The sequence below is a fragment of the Sapajus apella genome, unplaced genomic scaffold, assembly GCF_009761245.1.
Source record: "Sapajus apella isolate SASKATOON/1434 unplaced genomic scaffold, GSC_monkey_1.0 scaffold16, whole genome shotgun sequence".
In the NCBI taxonomy this organism is placed as follows: domain Eukaryota; kingdom Metazoa; phylum Chordata; class Mammalia; order Primates; family Cebidae; genus Sapajus; species Sapajus apella.
This window is the reverse complement of record NW_022436956.1, coordinates 9,912,182-9,934,109: the sequence shown is the minus strand read 5'-3', so window position 1 is coordinate 9,934,109 and position 21,928 is coordinate 9,912,182. Positions and strand designations below refer to the sequence as shown.

The 21,928-nt window shown below is 49.7% G+C and overlaps 1 protein-coding gene across 5 annotated transcripts in view; it reads left to right on the top strand.

The window, feature by feature from the left end:
- Nucleotides 1–21,928, top strand: part of PKNOX2 (PBX/knotted 1 homeobox 2) — a 267,859-nt gene that overhangs the window by 232,019 nt on the left and 13,912 nt on the right. For all 5 annotated transcript variants that reach the window (XM_032285049.1, XM_032285050.1, XM_032285052.1 and 2 more), the window contains 3 exons: nt 12,021–12,150; nt 12,606–12,703; nt 13,526–13,645. In XM_032285049.1, the coding sequence (XP_032140940.1) occupies nt 12,021–12,150; nt 12,606–12,703; nt 13,526–13,645 (348 nt within the window). The remainder of the gene's footprint in view (nt 1–12,020; nt 12,151–12,605; nt 12,704–13,525; nt 13,646–21,928) is intronic.

The window sequence follows — 21,928 nt, the reverse complement described above, 5'->3', positions numbered from 1 at the left end:
AGCCTGACTTCTAGGAGGCCAGCCTCGATTTGCACATTTTGACAACAAGCACAAAAGATATACTCGGAGTCACATCCAACCCACCCAGTGGGCTCTTTGTGAGACTTGGTAGTTCGTACTGCCCAGGACATAGGGCACGAAGTTTACTTCCTCTTCCTCTTGCTTAAAATCACCAAGTCACTTTATTACAGATCTAAAAACACCCGCCCAGGCTTCTGTCTGCTAATATTCTCTTGAAATAGACTCATTCCTTCAGAGTCTTATTGTACTTTCCCTTATGATCAAAATTAGCAAGAAACTTGCATAAAAGAGGACAATAATTGCTCAACGAGCATCTCGTTTGTAATTTATTAGTTTCTATTATTGTGGGTTACCATGGTGACGCTGCGCAGTCCCGGTGATGGGAGAGATGCAAGATAGGAGCTGAGGAGGCTGTGAGGCCTCGCCAAATGGAGATGCACATTTTTATCAGTAATTTTCATGAAAATAATAAGTGAGGAGTTAATGAGATGGAAAGCCATCCTGTGGCTATTGTGAATTTTTTTTAAGTGTTGATCTAATTAGAATGCATCGGTCAGGAAAAGTAATGAGGATTTAGTGCCTCACAGAGATGTGAGGATCATATCAGAAAATTAGCACAAGTCTTTGGAAATAATCAGGTCCTTGGAGAGGCACTGGATTTCCCCTCCTGGGCCCTCCAACTCCACCTCGAGCTCTGGAGCTGGGGGTGCACCAGGGTAGTGGGGGGAGGAAGGAGGGGCAGAGGGCTTAGCAGCCACCTCTGTCCCCGCAGGGTTGAGGGTCTGAGGCTGACAAGTCAGGCTGCAGAAACAGGGTCACTGGAGAAGTGGGGTTTGCAAAGAAGGATAACATGGGCTCTGGATGGTTCAGATTTCAGAGATGCTGCCACCTGCAAAAATCAGTCCCCCTGGGAAATCCCAGCACTCAGCCTTCCAAGCTTTGAGGAAAGGGGGAAGAACTTTGATTCCTATTGCTGGAAGCATCAGATCTCTGCCTGGAAGTGAAGCTGGCCCAGGGGTAGCCACTGCAGAGAGGCCATTGATCAGCTGGGAAAGAGGAATCAGACAATTGGGCGGTGAGGGGTGGGGAAGGGATGCAGGCAAGACACTAAGAAAGAGAAGAGACATTTCGTGAGGTATTTCTACTTGATATTATTCAAACTTGCCCCTGTGTTTTCTCTGACTGCCACTGCCTACTTTGTTCTAGCTTCAGGGGTAAATAACGGTAATTACACACAGGCTATGGCAGGAGCTTCCTAACCTGCTCTCCCATCTTCTCTGGCCATCCCTCAGCCCACCTGCACACCCACGCATCTCTTAAGCTTCTGCTGCTGGATTCATCTTTCTAAGTTTGCTTGCATCATTCGCCTGCTCAGAAACCCTGCTTACCATGCCTCTGGGAGTGGGAGACAGGGCTTCCACATCTGTTCATCTGACATCCAGGGCCCTCCTAGGTCTGGCTTCAGCCTTCCTGGCTGGGCCAATCTGACTGCTCGAGGTGCTGTAACCATCCTTCCATGCCTGGTTGTTCGGGTGACACCTCCCCGACCTCATCTCTCTGCAGGACCAAACCCAGCTTCTTCCCCAAGGGCAGTAACAAGGCTGCTCACTCAGGAGGCCTCCCTGATGCCCCATCAAGAATGGATGCTTCCTGTACTCCACTGACTGCTGGAGCCTGCTGAGCCATCGATATGGCAAAAGTCACTGTGACTTTATATTCTAGATGCTTGTGTTCATCTCATTTTCCTATCCTAGATAACACTTTTTAAGTAGAAACAGTATTTTATATGTTTGAAATCACAAAATCACTTTGCCTTTTATTATTTATTTATTTATTTATTGAGACAGAGTCTTGTTCTGTCGCCCAGGCTAGGATGCAGTGGCGCGATCTCAGCTCACCGCGACCTCCACCTCCCAGGTTCAAATGATGCTCCTGCCTCAGCCCCCTGAGTAACTAGGATTATAGGTGCATGTGCCACCATGCCGAGCTAATTTTTGTATTTTTAGTACAGACAGGGTTTCACCACATTGGTCAGGCTGGAAAACCACCTTATCATAGACCGAAAACAACCATTCCTGGTTTCTGCCTACTGATAGTCTCTTGAAATAGACTTGTTCCTTCAGAGTCCTATTGTACTCTCCCTGTGACCCCAGCAGTGACTACCACAAGGTCTTGTGCATGATGGATGGCCGGGAAGCATTTATTGATAGAAGTTATGGAATGAGAGAGAGAAAGTGGGGGGTAAGGGGAAGCCAAAGGAGGAAAGGGAAATAGGAAGAAAAATAAAGGGAAAGAAAGCCGAATATGCAGGGTCAACATTCAGGAGGGAGGCAGAGACAGGCTGAAGAATTGGAAGAAAAGAACAACAGAAACAGGGAGACACACAAGCGCAGGAGAAGAGAGATGATACTGAGAATGATGGGCAGAAGGAAAGACGGAGAGAGGAACGAGGAGTGCGGCCAGAGTGAAAGCAAGTGAAAGGACAGTGGATGTGGCTCAGTGCACAGTCCAAGGTACGAGGAGGGAAAGTCAGTAGGACGTGCTGTGTGCTGCTCCTATTGTGTTACTCAGACTTGTCCCTGCATTTTCTCTGACTGCCCCTGCCTGCTTTGCTGAGTCTTTGGGGGTAAATATGGTAATTACACATAGGCTATGGCAGGTGCTTACTAACCTGTTCTCCTGCCTTCTCTGGCCATCCCTCAGCCCACCTGCGCACTTACACATCTCTTAAGCCTTCCCAGGACAGGCTCCTGTCACTGTCACGCTAAGGTAGGATTGGGGGCTTGCATGGGCTCTCCTAAGAAGGAGAGGAGGCCCAGGGCTGCTAATAATCGGGGACCAAAGACTTTCAGTGCAGGAGACAGGTCTTGGGTTCAAGATACAGGAGCGTCTATGGAGAGGAGAGAGAAAAGGAGTGTGTGTGTGTGTGTGTGTGTGTGTGTGTGTGTGTATGCGTGCGTGCGCATGCACGCACACACAGGGGCACATGCATTCGTCATGGTTCACCCTTAATCCCCCCCAGCCTGAAATAGCCTCACTGAGCACCAGTCTGGCCTGGGGAGGGGTGTCTCCCCTCTGGAACATGATCCTCTGGATCAACATTCCAGCCGCCTGCCAGCTTTGTTGTAAACTGCTGGCTCATGGTTTTCCTTGTGTGCTAATCATCCAGTGTTGTGTTGCAAAGTGGGAGACATTTTTATTTTCAGCTTGGTACCCTCCACTCCCAGATGCTATGCCGTGTCCTCCATCTAGCTCTATGGGTTTTCTGCTTGTCCTTCTATTTCTCTGTTAGGTGGAGTGGAGGTGGGAAGTAAGGCAGACTGCTCTACCAAGCAGGGGACTAAAGCAACTTGCGAAGACCTGGGCCACAGCTAGATTTCCCCCTCCCTAGGAACCCATTGGGTGCTGCAGGCACCTACTCCTCAGAGCCCAGGCTTCTTACAGGAGCTGCATCCTCTGTAAGGAGACTGCTTCTAGACTCCAACTCTGGGTTCTCCTGTCCTTCCTAGAGGGCACAAACAGAACCATTCCACAAGAGAAAACTTAACTCCCGCCTCACTCAAGTATCAATTTGACCTGAAATTCATCCTTCTTTCTCTATGTAGATTTAAGCCTCAGCTCTATTCCAGGCAAATTGGATTGAATCATGGTTCTCATTCAATTGCCAAGCATTTGGGGGGCACTCACTCTATGCACTGTGCTAGGGCCTGTGAGAACAGACCCAAGCCCTTGTCCAAGAGGAACTTCCAGACTCAGTGAGAGAGAACCATGAGTCACAATGAGGCTCTAGATAAATCATGTCAGCCGTGAAATACTCAGTCTCAATAGTATAGAGGAAAGGAGCAGCCAAAGAGATGGGGAAAGCAGCTGCAGGCAGGAATTCTGGGTTGGGCAATCCTCACATGTGGCTTGAGGTTGCCCCAGTCTCCACTCAGCATCCTTCATCCTCAGACAGGGGCCAGGCCCTGGACCCAGCCCTCACACCTTCATGGCCAGTTTGTTCCTGCTCACAGTAGGATAAACAAACCTCAGTACAGAATGGAGAGGCTAACAGGAGGATTTTGCCTCTTGTGATTGGAGAAGTTGCAGATTCATTGGCTGGAAGGACTTCCTGGGGGAGGTGGCATTTCAGATAGGCTTGGGGAGAGCTGGTAGCCTATTAGGCAGCCTTTATAAAGGTGAGTGTTGGCCAGGCGCGGTAGCTCACGCTTGTAATCCCAGCATTTCGGGAGGCCGAGGTGGGCGGATCACGAGGTCAAGAGATTGAGACTATCCTGGCCAACATGGTGAAACCCCATCTCTACTAAAAATACAAAAAAATTAGCTGTGCGTGGTGGTGTGCGCCTGTAGTCCCAGCTACTCGGCAGGCTGAGGAAGAGAATTGCTTGAACCCAGGAGGTGGAGGTTGCAGTGAGCTGAGGTCGCGCCACTGCACTCCACCCTGGCGCCTGGTGACAGAGTGAGACTCTGTCTCAAAAAAAAAAAAAAAAAAGTGAGTGTTTCCAATGTATCAAGAAGTCTAGAAGAAGGTGACGAACAGAGAGAGCCAATCAGAATACCTAGAGAGGAGATGGGATGGAGGGGGAATCATTCATTCATGCATCCTGCACCCATTCAGGCACCTCTGGAGCCTGCTGAGTTATGGGGATGTAAAAACAGATGCGACACAGTCCCAGATCTCCAAGTGTAATGACGGAGTACTTTGAAGCCAAATGCGTGGGAGTTCTGTTTTGAGGCTGGTAGTGGTGGCCAACTGCTAAAGATTTTAAAGGTAGTGGAGAATATAGGTGATGGGGTCAGGTCTGCAGGCATGCTGGAGACAAATCAATTGAGTAGCCACATCTTGTACTGGTCCAGGAAGAACTGGCTGAGGGCGGGGAAACGGTGAACATTTACTAAGCTCCTCTGTCTCAAACATGGCGTGTACTAGGTGCTCTCCACAGCTTATCTAATTTACGCTTCACCACAGGCTTCAAGGTACACGTTATTTTCTCCATTTTACATCCAAGGAAAGAGAAGCTGAGAGAAGTGAAGACTCTGGCTCAAGGTCACACACCTACCAAGTGGTGGAGTCTGGGATGGGCTACTCCAGAGCCCATCTTCTTGCTACATGGGGATATGTTTTTGTGACACATAGGGAAAAGAATCAGCCGTCCTGGGACCTGGTGGGGAGGGATGACCCTTTGGTCAGGGTTTTAGGGACTACAAAGGAAGAAGCCAATTGCTAGGAAGCAAGAATTTGGATTTTCTAGGAGACTGGCAGGAGGGAAAAGAGAGGTACGAAGTTAAGGCCATTCTGAGGTGCTGGCCCAGCAGCCAGATATGACTTTGCAACTCTGCGCCTCCCCAGCAGAATAGGAAGGGGGCTAACCTACCTCCTTCCACCTACCTAGGAAGGGTGGCACTTGTCTATTGACCTCTAAGGAATTTTGAACTTTCCAGATTGGCAGGGGGCTGAGGGGGTGGGGGACTGTCACCCCAGCCAGGGCCCTAGAGGTTCTGCCCAGTGCCTAAGCATCCTGAGGACAGGACCGGGGAGTTTGAAGACTGGATGGGGTGGGGCACGGGAGCAATCTGCCCTGGAAAGATCACTACTTAGATGGACTGGGGGCGTCCCTAGACTGAAGTAGCAAAAAGTGGAGCCACACGGCCTGTCACAGGCATTAAAGCTGTCTCTTCTGCCGGTTCCTCACCCCTGGCCCTGCAGCCATAGAGCTGAGAGACAGGAGGGCGGCCCTTCCCATCAGGCTAGTGAAACCTGAGCGCTTCTCCCGTCTGAGAAGGAATGTTCCTTAAGAGCAGCAGCTGCTGCTTGTCCCCACAGGCCAGAGCTGCCTTTCCCTGGAGACTAAAGCCCCCAACAGGAGTGGAACAAGAACAGGATTAAGTGGCTTGTTTACATGTGCTTGGCTTCCCCGAGTTTGGGAATCTGGCTTTTCTTGGTCTAAGACAGGGCCCTGGTTCTGCCAGAACAGAGAGATGCTGCCAGGAAGGGGTGTTTGGGGACAGGGACAACCTCTCCACCCTCGTAAGGCACATTTGTGCATGCATGAGGGTGCACACACATTCACACACACACACCCCACATCCCCCCCCACACACACACACATAGGAATACACCCCCAGCCCTAGGCCAAAGCCCAGTGAGACCACACATGTATCTAGCATCTACCATGCACTTAACACTGTGCTAAGCAGTTTCGGGAAATTCAAAGAAAGACCCCTCTTTCCCTCAAAAAGCCTGCAACCAAGCCAGGGAAAGATGATGCCTGCATAAGAAGAACCATTCTGTTGTGTCCGGTATGTAAGGCAGATGGGAGGCTCTGAAGAGTCCAGAGGACGGGCTGTGGCCATGCCCTGGGGAGGTCAGGACAAGCTTTCCAGCATAAGGGAGACACTCAGAACCAACCCCTGCACCACCCAGCCCAGCCAGGGGAGCTGCCAGCGCCGGCCTCGTGAGAGGCTTTGGTGAGTGTGGTCTGAGCCGGTGGATCAGCAGAGACCCCTAGTGGCCAGGGGTGGGAATGGCAGGTGGTGGGGGCTGGCTCCACACCCCCCAACGCGCGCCACACACTCATCCTCACCCACCCTCCCACACAATCCCCAGGAAATGGCATTGGTTCTTTTACAATCCTCAGCTGGAAGGATCTTTGCCAGGCCGTCCAGTTCATTCCCCTGTTTCACAGGCATCCAAGTAAGACAAAAATTCTATTTCAAAACAGCTTAAACAGAAATTTTTCTGTCATTTATTTCCTTCACTCCTTCATGTCTTGGTCCCGTTATGGTTTCTTCCAGGAATTCCTTGAGTGGAAATGAAGCCTTCCTTGAGTATCCCAGGGCAGCCCAAGCCCTTTCCCTATTAGCAATGAAGCACAGTGGCTCACAGGGCAGACAGCTCTTCCAGGGCTGATGTCAGACCACTGTCCATTCATGTGGGCCCCTGCACCCCCCTCTTCAAAAAGTCATTCCGCAGCCTCTCACCATTTCTTAGTCAGGCCTTCCTTGGGAGCAAGCCATCTTTCTGCTGTTCCAAATGCAATTTGGAGTCAAACTCGCCCGGTGACCACTAAGGTCTGTGTAGAATGAGTGGTGGCCACAGTTCCAGGGTGTTGCAGCTGGCCCACGGGATGGCTCAGGAGGCACCAGTTCTCTGCCATTCCGAACCCAACGCCCTGACTTGCTCTGCCCCTCCTCAGAGGCTCTCTGCTTCTGAGTCTCAATCAACAGCGCCTAAGGAACAGGAATGGGGCTGCTTCCGGGGGTGCCTATGGAGCCCGGTGTGTTGGTTTTCATCTGATTCCCAGGCTTCAGGCAGTTCTCAGAGGCTTGGGGACACCATAATGTGTTCCTAGTGGAACAAAATAAACAGTTCTTGGGCTGGATAACCAGCTCTCATCCCCAGGTTCCTGGACGATTCCAGCAGGGATGTGAGGCCTGGGTGCTGAAAAACATCACTAGAATGGCATCAAACACTCTTCTCACCTCCATCTGGGCGCTAAGGAGCCTAGAGGGGACAACTCTGTTTGCGTCTAGACACAGCGGCATCTACCTGGGTTTGGAGCCTGATAAGCCCCGAGGGGAAGCTGTCAAAAAGCTAATAATACTGTGTGCTTAGCCAACATGTGCGCCCCACGGGGCTTCCACTGCTGCTCTGGAAGCTCCTTCCTGAGAAATGACAGTCAAAGCCCCCCTTGTAAAAAAAAAGAGGCGCTAGAGACCAAGCCTCGACTGGAAATCGCAGTGAAGTGGAGTTGTGGGGCCAGTCACAGACGACACTTAGGACCCTGGGACTCGGCCACTGCCCAGGAACATCTCAGACAGGGAGGCACATAGTAAGGTTTGCACAACTCTGACTGCATGTGTAACCCCAGCTGAACCCCTTCTGTTGCTAAGTAAAGGACGCAAGTGGCTTGAGGACTTGGAGGACAGGCTTCTAAATCCCAACTGCACCATTCCTTAGTTGAGTGATCTTAGCCAAGGGAAGTGGGAAATAAATTACTGGATGGCTAAATGTGCCAGGCACTGTGCTTGCACTGGAGCCTGTCTGCCTGACCCCGAGGCACAGCTCCTCTGTGAGCACTTGTCCTACACTCAAGCCAGAGGCCTTAGGCTAGAGGCACAGCTCTTTGACTTTGGGAAGTCACTTCCACTCTCTCTGGATCTCCATCTCTCTTCAGGCAAATAGGACAGTCTGTCCTGCTGACCCCAAGGGGTGATGGTGAGATTAAAATGGAACATCGTGGTGAAAGAATGATCTCTAATACTTAGTGTGTATGGTAAATGGGTCGTTTTCAGACCCATCTGATCTTTGGTACCATCACGAGGAGGTTTTTAAAAATATAGATTGCTAGATGGGTCAGGGTCTGATCCAGTGGCCCTGAGAATCTATGTCTTTAAAACAAAACACGCTCAAGGCAGGTTTGTGAAACAGCTCATGTTTACAGATGTAAGGGATGAATATCATTTCCCCAGCCCTCTGAGATGCCAAAATTTTGCTTCCTCTTCCCTGCCCCACCTCAGATGTTGCTAGTCCCGACCCTGCCCTTGGACTCTAACTCTGAAGGTTTTTATTTTATTCCTTCACTGATAGAATCTGGCTGCCTCTCAGCACCTTCCAGCCAAAGACCCAGAGAAGGGAGAGAAGGGTAGGAAAGAGAAGCCTCTGATTCAATGCATAAATGGCCTTTAGTTACCCAAACTGGGTAAATTGGCACGGAGGGTATCCAAGCCACAGGGTGGAGCAGCAGCCAGGGTCTGAGTAAGCAGATGAAGCCTACTCAGGTGGTGGCTCACCCTCTGCCTTTGAGTAGGAAACAATGTGTGTTGGTTGAATCCCAAGGGACACATCTTGTATTTATTTTACTGACTTTGCTTGTATTTTTCTAACCTTGCTGGGTACTTTTTGAGGGGTGAAGAAAGTCTGGGACAACTTTTTATGTTTGAAATCCTCAAATATCCCTACCAAAGAGGAGCATGCTAGCATGGATGATTCCAAACAAGGGATTATTGAGAAGTCACTTCCACTGGTTTTAAGGTGGATGGCATGGAGGTACCCACTCCTCCATTAAATTTACCTTCAAGCCTGGTGTGGTGGCTCACGCCTATAATCCCGGTGACTCAGGAGGCTCAGTGAGAGGATCGCATGAGCCCAGAAGTTTCAGAAAAGCCTGGGCAACATAGCAAGACTCCCTACCCCATCTCAAAAAAAAAAAAGAAGTAAAAGTAAATTTACCTTCCAAGTTTGCTTCAGCTCCAAATAGAATATCAATACTGGTTTACATGCCATGAGAATGGTAGGCTGGGATGTGGGAACAAGGGAAACTCAAACTCAGAGCAGGCTCATCACTGAAAATGCAGCCTTTGAGAGCTACAGGTGTCATGTGCACTTTATACACAAGGGGACGAGGCCCAGAGAAAGGTCGTGACCTGATTGCCTTTCCTCCAGTGCCCATGCTGCTTCTGGACTTCTGAGTTTTAGTTGTTTTTATCTGTTCACTGTGCCCGCAATGACCATTGGTTAACCTGCAGAATTCAAGGAGCATTTGCTGCCCAGAACCTGTGTAAGGGGCATTTATGGGTGAAGGAGAGCTGAGTTCTGGTCCTCCGGCTGCTAACCAGTTGTGTGGCCTTGGGCAAGTCCCGGGCATCTCTAAACCTCAGTGCCTTATTTGCACTTCAGGGAGGGGAAATACGTGGCTTTGAGGGGCTCTTCCAGTTTCCAGGATTCTGCACGGCAGACTCCATTTTAGACGACAACTGCAGGAACAGGAAGGCCAAGAGCTCTGCTCAAAGTATAAACCTCACAGGCTAGGAGGCTCTCACAAGGCCCAGGAAGGGGAAGCCAAGGCAAGAGCTGCCCCCTCCCTTACCGAAGGTCACAGCAGCAGAGGTGAGCCCAGAATAGAAGCGAGGCCTCCATCGCCCCACCCACCCGGAGGAGCCAGACCAGGAGGCCCGTGCGGCAGGTGGGTGGGAGGAGGGCGTGCTTGGCTCCTCTCCTCCTGGCGCTGCGTATTTATAGGCAATACTCCTCCAGCTCTTGGGCCAGAGACAACCCAGGAGAGTAAAAAAGGCAGCTCTGGAGGAGACGCCAAGGGGGATTTAATCAGCTGAATCGAGTGAGATGTATAAATCAGTGCCGACTTCCACTTCCTGACAGGCCCTGCCAGTTTCTGTGGTGTCAGGGTCTGGGAGGAGATCCGCTGTGACTGTCCCCCTGGGCGCTGACCCTTTCCCTTTGTCTGTTCCTACAGGTAGGCAGTCACTGGCTCGAGCTTTCCTCCAAATACAGATCTCTCCTGCTCAAAACCTTAGGCCTGCCCTGGAGGCTGAAGCCCCAAAGCTTCTTCAAGTCCTAAAACCAAAACTGGGAAGCTGAGGGCCTTCTTTTTCCCCCATTTTGTCTATTTTTTTGACCATTTACCTGTCTCTAAATCCTTGCAGTTCACGCCCTATGATTCCAGCATTTGAGCATGAGAATGTCACCTAAATGGCCATTGGACCTGTGAACTGGTTCAAGCCCCATCTTCAGATGAGGAACTGGCTAGGAGGAGCTAAGAGACCCAGGCCAGCCTCCTGAGGCTCCCACACCTCATTTGCTGCCTTTTTTGCCTTCTCCAAACCGAGAGACCCTAACCTCTCCCACATCCTATTTTTTCCTCACAAACTCTCTCCAAGCACCTCACCTCCCAGCTCAGGCTCCCCAGAAAGCAGGGAGGGCTCCACATCGACCCCAAGGACTTCTTTACCCAGCTGTTAACTGGGGATGGTGAGGGGAGCAGAAGGCCAGGAAAACATGTCTTAGCTGCCTGGGCTAACGCAAAGAACAGCACCAGTCCAGGCGCGGTGGCTCACGCCTCTACTCCCAGCACTTTGGGAGGCTGAGGCAGGCAGATCATGAGGTCAGGAGTTTGAACCATCCTGGCCAACATGGTAAAACCCCAACTCTACTAAAATATAAAAAATGAGCCCAGCGTGGTGGTGCATGCCTGTAGTCAGTCCCAGCTACTCAGGAGGATGAGGCAGGAGAATCACTTGAACCTGGGAGGCGGAGGTTGCAGTGAGCAGAGATTGTGCCACTGCACTCCAGCCTGGCAACAGAGGGAGACTCCCTCTCAAAAAAAAAAAAAAAAAAAAAGAAAGAAAGAAAGAAAAGAAAAGCAGCAAGGGTTGCGTGCTGCTGGCAGTGTGGGGAGAGGAGAGTCTGTTTCCAGTGGAGCCCTGTGGGGAACCTGAGGAGGAGAACAGAATTGATGCCATGTGCCGAAGGTGGCTGAGGCTCATATGAGACATGTTCAGAGACAGGTTATGGAAAGGCTAGTGCGGCTTTTGTTTGCTTTTTCAACGTGTATTTTAGTATCCTGAACTAGGTGCTAAGGATACAAAGGTAAGAACTGGAGGCTGCTCCATCTGTGGAGCCTAGTGTGACAGGTCTATGATGGAGGTGCGGGGAGAGGAACCGGGGGATGGGAGAGAATCAGGAGATAAGCATGTCTGAAGGATGAGCAGGTGCCGACCAGGTGAAGCCAGGTTCTCAGACCTGGCTGCACAGTAGAATCACCTGGGGAGCTTTTAATAACCCAGAGCCCATTGAATATGATGAACCTGATCAAGAAGAAATAATCCAGAGCCCAGTACACACTCCTGACCAATTAAATGAGACTCTCTGAGATTGGAACCTAAGCATCATTGCTGGAGATTTCAAAGCATAGCCAAGGAGGAGACCACAAGGTTATCAGATAATTTGTGCCTTAGGTTTGCAGGGCAATGGAATGGTTAAATGGGTGACTACTTGGGGGTTGTTTTAAATATATATATTGAGCCTTCTTATTCACTCTTTCTAGGAAACCATGAGAATTGCCTTCTGGACCTGGGTCTGGGGAGGAGCTGGAAGGAGGGAGGGGGTAGGCAGGAAGGGGAAAGGACAGAAGAGGACTCTGGGGCTGTAGCATCTGAGCTCTCAGTGTCATTGTCACAAACCACGCCTCCCTCACTGCCAGGACCTCCTGCAGAATTCCCCCAATTCCATGTCTGGAGTCTCCAATAACCCCCAGGGGATTGTGGTCCCAGCCTCAGCGCTCCAGCAGGGCAACATCGCCATGACAACCGTCAACTCACAAGTCGTGTCAGGTCGGTGCAAGGACCGGGAAGGGGGATTGTGGGAATTCCCTGGGAGGAGAAAGGGTGGCCCCGCGGGGGTTCCAGGGGTGGGGGGTGTCCTCCACCAAGGGAGGGGCTCCCAGCTCAATTTCTTGACTAACGTGTTCTGTAAGTTTATAGATGGTTAGCACCAAGACCCAATTGTGATGGTTTAGAACAAATTTGGGTCAAAATCTCATGAGCCCCTGAGAGAACCAAGTAAGCCTCTTGTCCCTTCCCCCAAGCACCTCCAGCCAGAGGCCCTGCCCTAGGCTTTAACCACCATCTCCTACCCAGCCCTGAGGCAGAGGAGCCATAGCTCACCACCCAAGGGCTCCAAAGTAGAAGGTCTTTACACATGAGTGCCAAGTGAACTGGGAACCCTGCTTGCCCTCGCTCCTACCCGCTCCCATGGCAGGGGACCCCAAAACTGGTTGTCTCCTCAGGTGGAGCCTTATACCAACCGGTTACCATGGTAACCTCCCAGGGTCAGGTGGTCACCCAAGCAATCCCCCAGGGAGCCATCCAGATCCAGAACACACAGGTGAGTGTGTGTAGGTGTGTGCACATGTGCATGGTGTGGGCTAGGGCACCTGTAATCGCTTCTTATCTGCCAGGCACTCTACACGAGTGACTCACTGAATCCTCATCATCCTCTAAGAGACATCATTCCTCCTACTTTACAGATAAGAAGCTGGGTCTTGGAAAGGTTTTATCAACTTCTGGGATTGTGCTGCTCCCTCCTGGGGTTACATCAAAGGATCCTGCACTTCTGTGGCTGTCTGTAGACCGAGCCACTGTGCCCCTCAGTGGTAGGGAGCGCACACACAAAGGAAGAGTAGAAAGACCCAAAGTCAGAGTCTGGAATCCGACATTAACTCTGGGATGTCGGATAAGTCACCTAACCTCTCTGAGCCTCAGAGTTCTTATTGATGAAAGGGGGATTAATAGCAACTGCACACAGCCCAGTCAACCCATAGGGCTGCTGTGAGGATGAAGCACAGCGATGGATAGGAAAGTGCTTTGCAAACTTTAAGAATGCTGATAACTACTTGACAGCTTATGGCAAATTCATATCTTCTATACTCTCTGCATGGCCCTGTTTCCTCTGTCTCTCTCTCTCTCTCCCTCTCCCCCTTCCCCTTCTCTTCCTTCTTGTCCTTCTTCCCTTCTTCCCTCACCAGAGCCTCACCTTCACTCTCCAAGGGGCTGATGTGGGGTGAGAGGGAAAGGCAACCTCCCCAGGGCCCTAGGAATGAGCTGGGAAAGGGGCTGGCAGCCGAGCCTGCCGTCGCTATGGCAACAGGTCCCTAGCCGCTGGCCTCACAGGCTGCTGATGCTGATTTTCTCTTCACGTGCCCTGAAGGTTAACCTTGACCTCACCTCCCTCCTGGACAATGAGGATAAGAAGTCCAAGAACAAACGAGGAGTCTTGCCCAAGCATGCCACCAATATAATGCGTTCTTGGCTCTTCCAGCATCTCATGGTGAGTGTGTGTGTCCTGGGGGTGTGGAGTCACGGCATGGGGTATGAATAACCCACTGCGTGGGTACCAGACTCTGCTGTCGGCTCCAAACCCACAGACAGAGGTGTGGCCTCCAGGAGGGCTCTCTGATAGGGATGACATCTAGAGGCCAGGCCAGGGGGCTCACGTGGGGCCTAAAGCTGGGAGACTTTCTCTAGTACCTGCTGCCGTTGCTGTCTGCAAAACATGTGGCAACACGTGGGGTAATGGGGACAAGCACATGGTGAAGAGTACTGGGCAGGTGTACCACGTTGTTTCATGAACAGAGAGAGGGCTGTGTGGGGAGGGGGTTGTTTCTGGTCCAGAGCCCTCCCCCTGCCGCAGCCGTGCTCACTGCGTCCCTCTCCCACGGAAGAATGTGTTGACTCTGCCAGGACTCCTGAGTCCTCTCCATTGGATGAGCCAAGCACTGTGTGGTGGAGATGGATGCCAAGGCTGGAATCCTGGCTCCTCACGTCACAGCTCAGCTCCAGGACACAGAACTATTTCCTTCACAAGCCTCAGCAGCTCCTTTTATAAAATGGCACACTACCTTGGGTTTCAATGGAGTCTTTATAAAGTGCCTACTGTGTGCACATAACAGGATGATTGCTGTGTGTTTGTGTGCAGCATTAGTTGCAAAAGACAAGCCTTTGGTGGAATGTCAGGAAGGAAATACTTCAAAATTGCAATCCCCTAACACCACTTTCAAGGGCGGTGGCAGTAAAAGGCCAGTGACGGTGCTCAGTGCGTGTGCGCGGTGTGTGTGCATTCTGGGATGGGGAGGTAGATGCTGCGACCGTGGGCGGACTTCCAGCAGCCTGCAAGCTCCTGCCCTGGCATGTCAGGACAGACAGACACAGACACAAGCAAGACAAACACCAAGGGACTGAGAATCCATTGGCTGGAGAACTGTGGGAAGAACCAGGAGGAAGAGGATGTCCTTCTCCAGAGAGGAGACAAATCAAATGGGCCATGGAAACTAATCAGTTCATCAACAGCCCTTTATCTGAAATGGGAGAGCCTTCAGAAGCCGCGGAGACCAGGCCTCAGTGGTTCTCAGACTTTAGTGGCAGCAGAAGACTGACTGGGTCTTGGGGGCTCTGACTTGGAAGTGCTGGACCTTCCTGTGCATCCAGGAGAAATGAAGGATCACCTCCTAGCGAGAGATGAGAGCCGGAGCTCGGCATCACCCCAAAAGTATCCCCTTGCCTCTGGGGTCGTGGGGCTGCCCCCGTGCTTTGGTGAGTGAGTACATTTTGAAAGCACTGGCTAGTTTGAACACATAGAGTTTCCAGATGAGGAAGCTAATTTGGAGAGGAGGGGCTGGAATGCTGGGGTTAAGTTGAGAGGAGGCTGGAGGGACCCCTGTGCCTAGGTGATGACGCCGGAGGCCCAGTGGCAGGTCCAGCCTCAGGCTTCTGTGGAGCAGCTCTGAATCAGTGGCTGGAGTACACAAAGGGAATGCCCAGGTCTCCTCCCTTTCTGGTTTTCCAAACTGTACGAAAGCCAGGGGGCTTAGATGGAGTCGGTGGCCTGTGGGTCCAGCGTTCATGCCACAGCTCCCAGCCTACGTGTGGGAGGAGGGGCCCTTGAGGGAAGGATGCCTCTTCTGTGCACTAACCGGCCACAACCGAGACTAAAGCACCTCCCTCTCCCTCAGCCCCCAGTGGGGCTAAATCTGGCTCCACTCATTGTGGTGGGTGATGTACAAGCCAGGGTCACAGATGTGCTAGAAAGCTCATGGGCTTTTGAGGCAGCCAAACTTGGGTTCAAATCTGTGTTATCTTTACCCTGCAACTTGGCCACCCTTGCCTCTTATGAAGATTGTGATAAAGTAATGAAAAATTACCAGGACCTTGGCACACTGAGATGCTTAATAAATGCTCCCTTTCCTTCCCCACCTCCCACCCTCATGCATTTTTGAAGACTGTTGCAAACACACCTACAACCTCACTTCTGAAGGGGAAAAAAGTCAAGAGAAGAGAGAGGAAGCTGCAAGGCAGATTCCGCTGCCCAGGAGCCCAGGTGTCCAGGCCACCACCTGCTCACCGACTCCCATCACCCCATGTGTGGGATTCTCCTTCACTACCTTCCACTCCCCACTTGAAACTCACTTCTGAGAGTCGTTAGCCTGAGACTGGAGGGTCACCCATCTCTGTCCCTCCTGGCCGTGCCTGGCCTCTCACCTGAGACCTCATTTCATGCCCCACCCTCTCATCCCCTTCCTTGTGAGCCTCCCTGCAGAGCTCAGGGTTCTGTCCTTCCGCTCCCCAGTCACTTCCACCCAGACTTCTGAATGCAGAGGAACGGGAGGTAGAGAAGAGAGGAGGTAGTTGCTGAGCATAGAGCGAGGCAGGACCCAGGCTGGCTCTACAGAAAGCACCGGGGATGAGGTGGAGGATTTGCCAAAAGGCACGAGGAGGGGCTTTCTGCCCGCACTTTCCCACTCACTCCTGCCTCCCTCTCCAGCCTGGCAGTGTGCACAGGTGCAGATGCCATTCATGAAGCACTTAACATTGGCAGAGTCCTCCCCCAGTTAATCACCGCGGCCTCTAGAGAGTCTAAAGTCAAAGCTCAGGACTTTGGGACTGAGGGGGAGGATGAGAATGGGAAGTCCAGGCTGCTCTAGAGAAATAAGCACACCCCAGTTGTCCTTGGCAGGCCACGCCTGGGCCACACAACCATGCACATGTGGACACAACCTCCCCAAACCCCAGCTACTTCAGGAAAGAGGATATAAAGGCTCTTCATAACTGGTCACAGTAGAAAGAAGACAGGATTTGAAGCCTGACAGATCAAGGTACAAATTAAGGCTCTCCCACTACCAGTGTGATTACCCTGATTCTATTTCTTTGCGAAAAAAAAAAAAAGAAGAAGAAGAAGATAATACTTATTTCCCATGGTTGTGAAAATTAAATGAGAAAACATATATAAAGATCCAGGCCCAGCACATAGCACTTAAGAATTAAGTTCCCTGGGCCAGGCGTGGTGGCTCATGCCTGTAATCTCAGCACTTTGGGAGGCCAAGGTGGGAGGATCACAAGGTCAGGAGTTCAAGACCAGCCTGACTAACATAGTAAAACCCCATCTCTACTAAAAATACAAAGATTAGTCAGACGTGGTGGCAGGTGCCTGTAGTCCCAGCTACTCAGGAGGCTGAACCTGGGAGGCAGAGGCTGCAGTGAGCCGAGATTACGCCATTGCACTCCAGCCTGGGCAACAAGAGCAAAACTCTGTCTCAAAAAAAAAAAGAGAGAAAGAAGTTTCCTTTGAAATTCCCATAACAATGGACCAAGAGCAAGTTTTTGGAGGCTGAAGGCCCATAATTTGTAAATAATAATCAGAGGTAGATGGCTGATTTGTTATTTTGATCTATAACATCTACTGATTTTACTATCATTTGACCCTAAGAGTGATAATACTGTGACTTACCCATTCTTTGTGTAGATGTGTGTGCCTGTCTTGTATCTCTGACTCTGGTAAATTTCTCAAAAATAGGGATCATACATTATATTATTCTATGAGCCCTATATATTAATTCCCAAGATATGGAGCTTTGCAGGATTTATAAGGTGTTGCTCCCCAGAAGAGGTTCCATGGTGAAATAAGTTTGGGCTGATCTGAGTTATACAAAGTTTAGCTTATTTATTTATTTATTTAGTGGGAGGTACAGTCTCACTCTGCTGCCCAGGCTGGAATGCAGTGGCATGGTCTTGGCTCACTGCAACCCCCACCTCTCAGGTTCAAGTGATTCTCCTGCCTCAGCCTCCTGAGTAGCTGGGATTAACAGGTGCCCACCACCATGCCTGGCTAATTTTTATATTTTTAGTAGAGATGGGGCTTTACCATGTTGGCCAGGCTGGTCTCAAACCCCTAACCTCAAGTGATCCACCCTCCTCGGCCTCCCATAGTGTCTTTTTTTAATTCTCACTGGACGAAGGGGCATGGTGAATTTGCAAGAGGGTAAGGTTCAAAGCTTCTCCCAAACTTATGTGAGCGCTTTACAATCCCACTTGGTGTTTTCACTGTTGCTCTAAGGAACAACTCTGCGATTGCAGTTCTCAATAAACGCAACCCTGGGAGACACTGTGTCAGGCCGATAGGAGCTGTTAGTTCTAGGAAAGAAGAGTGGAAAGGGTATGAAGTAAGGGCAGACATAAATATGCCATAGATGTTCTCATATCCAGTGCAGTTGGGACAACTAATTTATTGTTGATTGAAAAAATTACTTTCAAAACGAAACAACCATTCAAAAGAGATACTTTATGTTACTTTAAAAGATGGACATACTGTATACATTCGTTTGCTAATCTTTTGATATAGAGCTAAGGTCTCTTTCTGATTGTTAGTCATCTTCCTTGCGTAAACCTCTCCCGTAACGTAACATCCATAAATTCCACCTCAATGGAAAGTGGAATAACAACTTTCACATTTGGGAACTAATCTGGCCACGGGATCCTTCCAGGTTTTTATTATGTAAAATAAATCCAACCCTTGATGTTTGTCTCATCCGATCCTAACTACTAAGCATTTGTAAGCAAATTTGGGTCTTAAGACTTTTGAAAGCTTTCTACTTATCAACAGCAACTCTTTTTGCACTCATATTTCACTGGTTTACAGAATAGTTTGTTAAATTACAGAAATTTACGTGCCTCATTAATAATACATAGAATTGGCACAAATCAGTTGGGATACGATCACTGCTGACTTTCAGATAAGCAGATAGTGTGGTTAACAGACGTTCTACAAAACAGCCTACTCATCTCAAGCATTCAGAGTGCTGCAGACAGCAGTTCTAATAATTTATAGGAGAAATGGAGACAGCACTGATTAATCCACAAACTTTGCTAAATAGGGATTGGTTGTGAGGACATCTGTAGTAAATACTGGTTGTTCCTGTTGTCTTCTTTCCCTGGGGCATAAGTTAGTATTCTTTGATTCCTTTTGTCCTGTGTCTTGTCATTTCTACTGTTCTGCAGCACTGGCAGCCACAGAAAAGTATTCAGATGATAGAAGGCTCCTGAGACGGAGGTGAAATCCCAGAGCCTTTTTTCTGTAAGGCTGCAGTGAGATTAGGATGGTTTCATCCATTAGCTGCTCGCCTTAGAGTCCCTGAAGAATCCGGTGACATTTTCTTGCTCTTGCATTTGGCTGAAAGAGGCTAAACTCCTGCTGGAAGCAATCATTCCGTAGCAGACTCAGGTCAGCCGAGAGCCCATGGCAGACAGTCCTCCTCTTAGAGGATAGAGAGATAGGCACTGTTCCCCCTCTCCGGCATCTGCCCCACCCCTTCTGCTCCAGAGCCTAGAGTCTTCCTGATCTGCCACATGATTCTGCCCATTTCCATCCCAAAACATGACATCTGTCTGTGCTGCTGCTAGCCAAGCACACAAGCAGCTTTGCAGAATATCCTCTGTGTGTGGGGAGATCCTGGAGACCAGGCCCCAGCAGGCCCTGCCATCCACCAGAGGAGCCGCTCCTGCATTAACCATTGCAGCGTGCCAGGTTCTGCACTAAATGCTTTAACGCATCATCTTATTTAATCCACACAACCACCCTAGGAGGAGGTAATACGATTTGCCTCATTTTACCAGTGACAAAACTGACACTCGAAGAAGGCAACACATTTCTCAGGGTCACATGGAAGACAGGTGGCACAGGATTTGAACCCGGATCTATGCAATTGGAGGCTCTAATCGCTCACCCACCACATGGACTCAAGAAACCACAGGCATCTCTCGGCTCCTATGCAAACTCTAGGTAAAGCAAAGGGAAACCCCAACTCTCAGTGGAGGCGTGCAGCCCCATTCTGGGAGAAGTGTAGGGATTTTACATGCCCAGTCATACTCTTCAGATCTCACAGTAAGGCTGCCTGTAACTTCTCCCACACCCCATTCATCACATTCAGAAGCCTGGCATGGCATCCAGCTGCACTCTGCCATCCACCACCCCATGTTCCATTCAGCCACAAGGAGCTGAGGGCTCTCTCCAGGGCCCTCCTGTGAACTCTGCTGTGGTCACGAAAGCCGAGTGCACAAAAAGCACCCAAGGCCTTTTTAAATTGAAACATAATTCATGTACCATGAAATTTATCCTTTTAAATGGTGGAATTCAGTGGCTTTTAGTATATTTACAGAGTTGTGCAATCATTACCACCATTTAATTCCAGAATATTTTCATCACCCCAAAAAGAAAGACTGTACCCATTAGCCCTCACTCCCCAGCCCCTAGCAACCACAAATTCATTTCTGCCTCTATGCATTTGCCTATTCTGGACATTTCACATAAATGGAATTGTGGGATTCTTTTACTTAGCACAGTGTGTCAGTACTTCATTCCATGTTGTTGCTGAAGAATATTCCATGGTCCAGATGTACCACATTTTGTTTGTTGATTCATCAGATGATGGACACTGGGGTTGCTTTCACCTCTTGGGTTTTAAGTCCTGCTGCCATAAACATGGGTATACTCTGCATGATTCTGTGCCTATTGCTATCTTAGACTGTCAGATTCCCAGCTATCCTTTCCCCAGCGTGAGAACCTCACATTCAGGGGTCATTCTGGCTGGGGAAGCAGAGCGGCTGCACCCAGGAACAGCTTGTGGACTGCACAGAGCTCCTGGCCAAGGAGGGCACGTGGAGGTGAAGCCCAGCCAGTTGCTTCTGTGCCTTGGTGTTGCCTTTGGTCACTCCACATGCTTTGCATGCCTCGCGCCCTCCCCTGCTCAGAGCATTGCGTTAAGTCTTGAAGGGATTACAGTCAGCCCTCTGTTTCTATGGGTTCTGAATCCCTGGATTCAACCAAACTTGGTTTGAAAATATTTTTTTAAGTGGATAGTTGCATCTGTACTGAACAGATATCTTTTTTCTTGTTGTTATTCCCTAAACAACAGTGTAACAACTATTTATGTAGCATTAACATTGTATTAGGTATTGTAAGTGATCGGGAAATGTTTTAAAGTATACAAGAGGATGTTTGTAGGTTATATGCAAATATTACACCATGTTGTATCAGGGACTTGAGCATCCATGAATCTTGGTATTCACCAAGGGGTCCTGGAAATAGTCCCCCACGGATCCTGGGGGTCAACTGTATCTAGCTGTATCCCTGTCAAAGGCCCACCTATGGGACCCATCCACACACCTGACATAGGAATGACAATGTTTTTTAGAAACCATATAGCCTTCCGGGCACGGTGGCTCATGCCTGTAATCCCAGCACTTTGGGAGGCCGAGGTGGGCAAATCACCTGAGTTCGGGAGTCTGAGACCAGCCTGACCAACATGGAGAAATTCCATTTCTACTAAAACTATAAAATTAGCCAGGCGTGGTAGCCCATGCCTATAATCCCAGCTACTGGGGAGGCTGAGGCAAGAGAATCTTTTGAACCTGGGAGACAGAGGTTGCAGTGAGCCGAGATCACACCATTGCACTCCAGCCTGCCAGCCTGGGCAACAAGAGCAAGACTCCGTCTCAAAAAAAGAAAAGAACCCACATAGCCTATGGAAAGGACATGGCACCTGGGGCAGGACCTGGGATGAGTTTCACCACCCCCCTACCTAGTTTGGCAAGCTGGAGTGATTGCTTGACCTCATTAAGCCTCAGTTTCCTCTGCTGTAAAACAGGAACCACAACATCCAGCTTATAGGTTGTTGCGAGAATAGAATACGCTGATGGACGTGAAGGTTCTTTGTCCCAATACAGGCACCGTTACTGCTACAAATGCCTCCAGTCTCACCTTGGGAGTTCCCACAAGTGGCCTTGCCTTGGAAAATGCTGAGAAAAACTGCCAAACTTTTGGGGAACCTGTGGAGGAAAGTAAAAACCCCTGAAAAGGCAAGAAAATGGCTTAGGGAGACGGACCCATTCTTGTTCCAGTATATCTTGTCTGCTACCTTTTCCTTTAACCTCCTCATACTGTCTGGAATTCCACTTGCATACATATTAAGGATTACATATTTTTAAATGAAATTCCACTATCAGAAACCCATTTTAAACTATGCAATCCCTGTAAAAAGTGATGCCTATGAAAGGCTATGAGGCCATCATTTACTCAGCTTCATATGAATTAGTTCAGAGGCTTGCTTTTCTATTCCCACTCGGCTAAGATCAGCTTCATGGTAAGAATGGGGCCAGGCACATTGGTAATCCCAGCACTTTGGGAGGCCAAGGTGGGAGGATCGCTTGAGTCTAAGAGTTCGAGACCAGCCTGAGCAACATAGTGAGACCTCAATTTCTTTAAAAAAGAAAAACATAAAGGCCA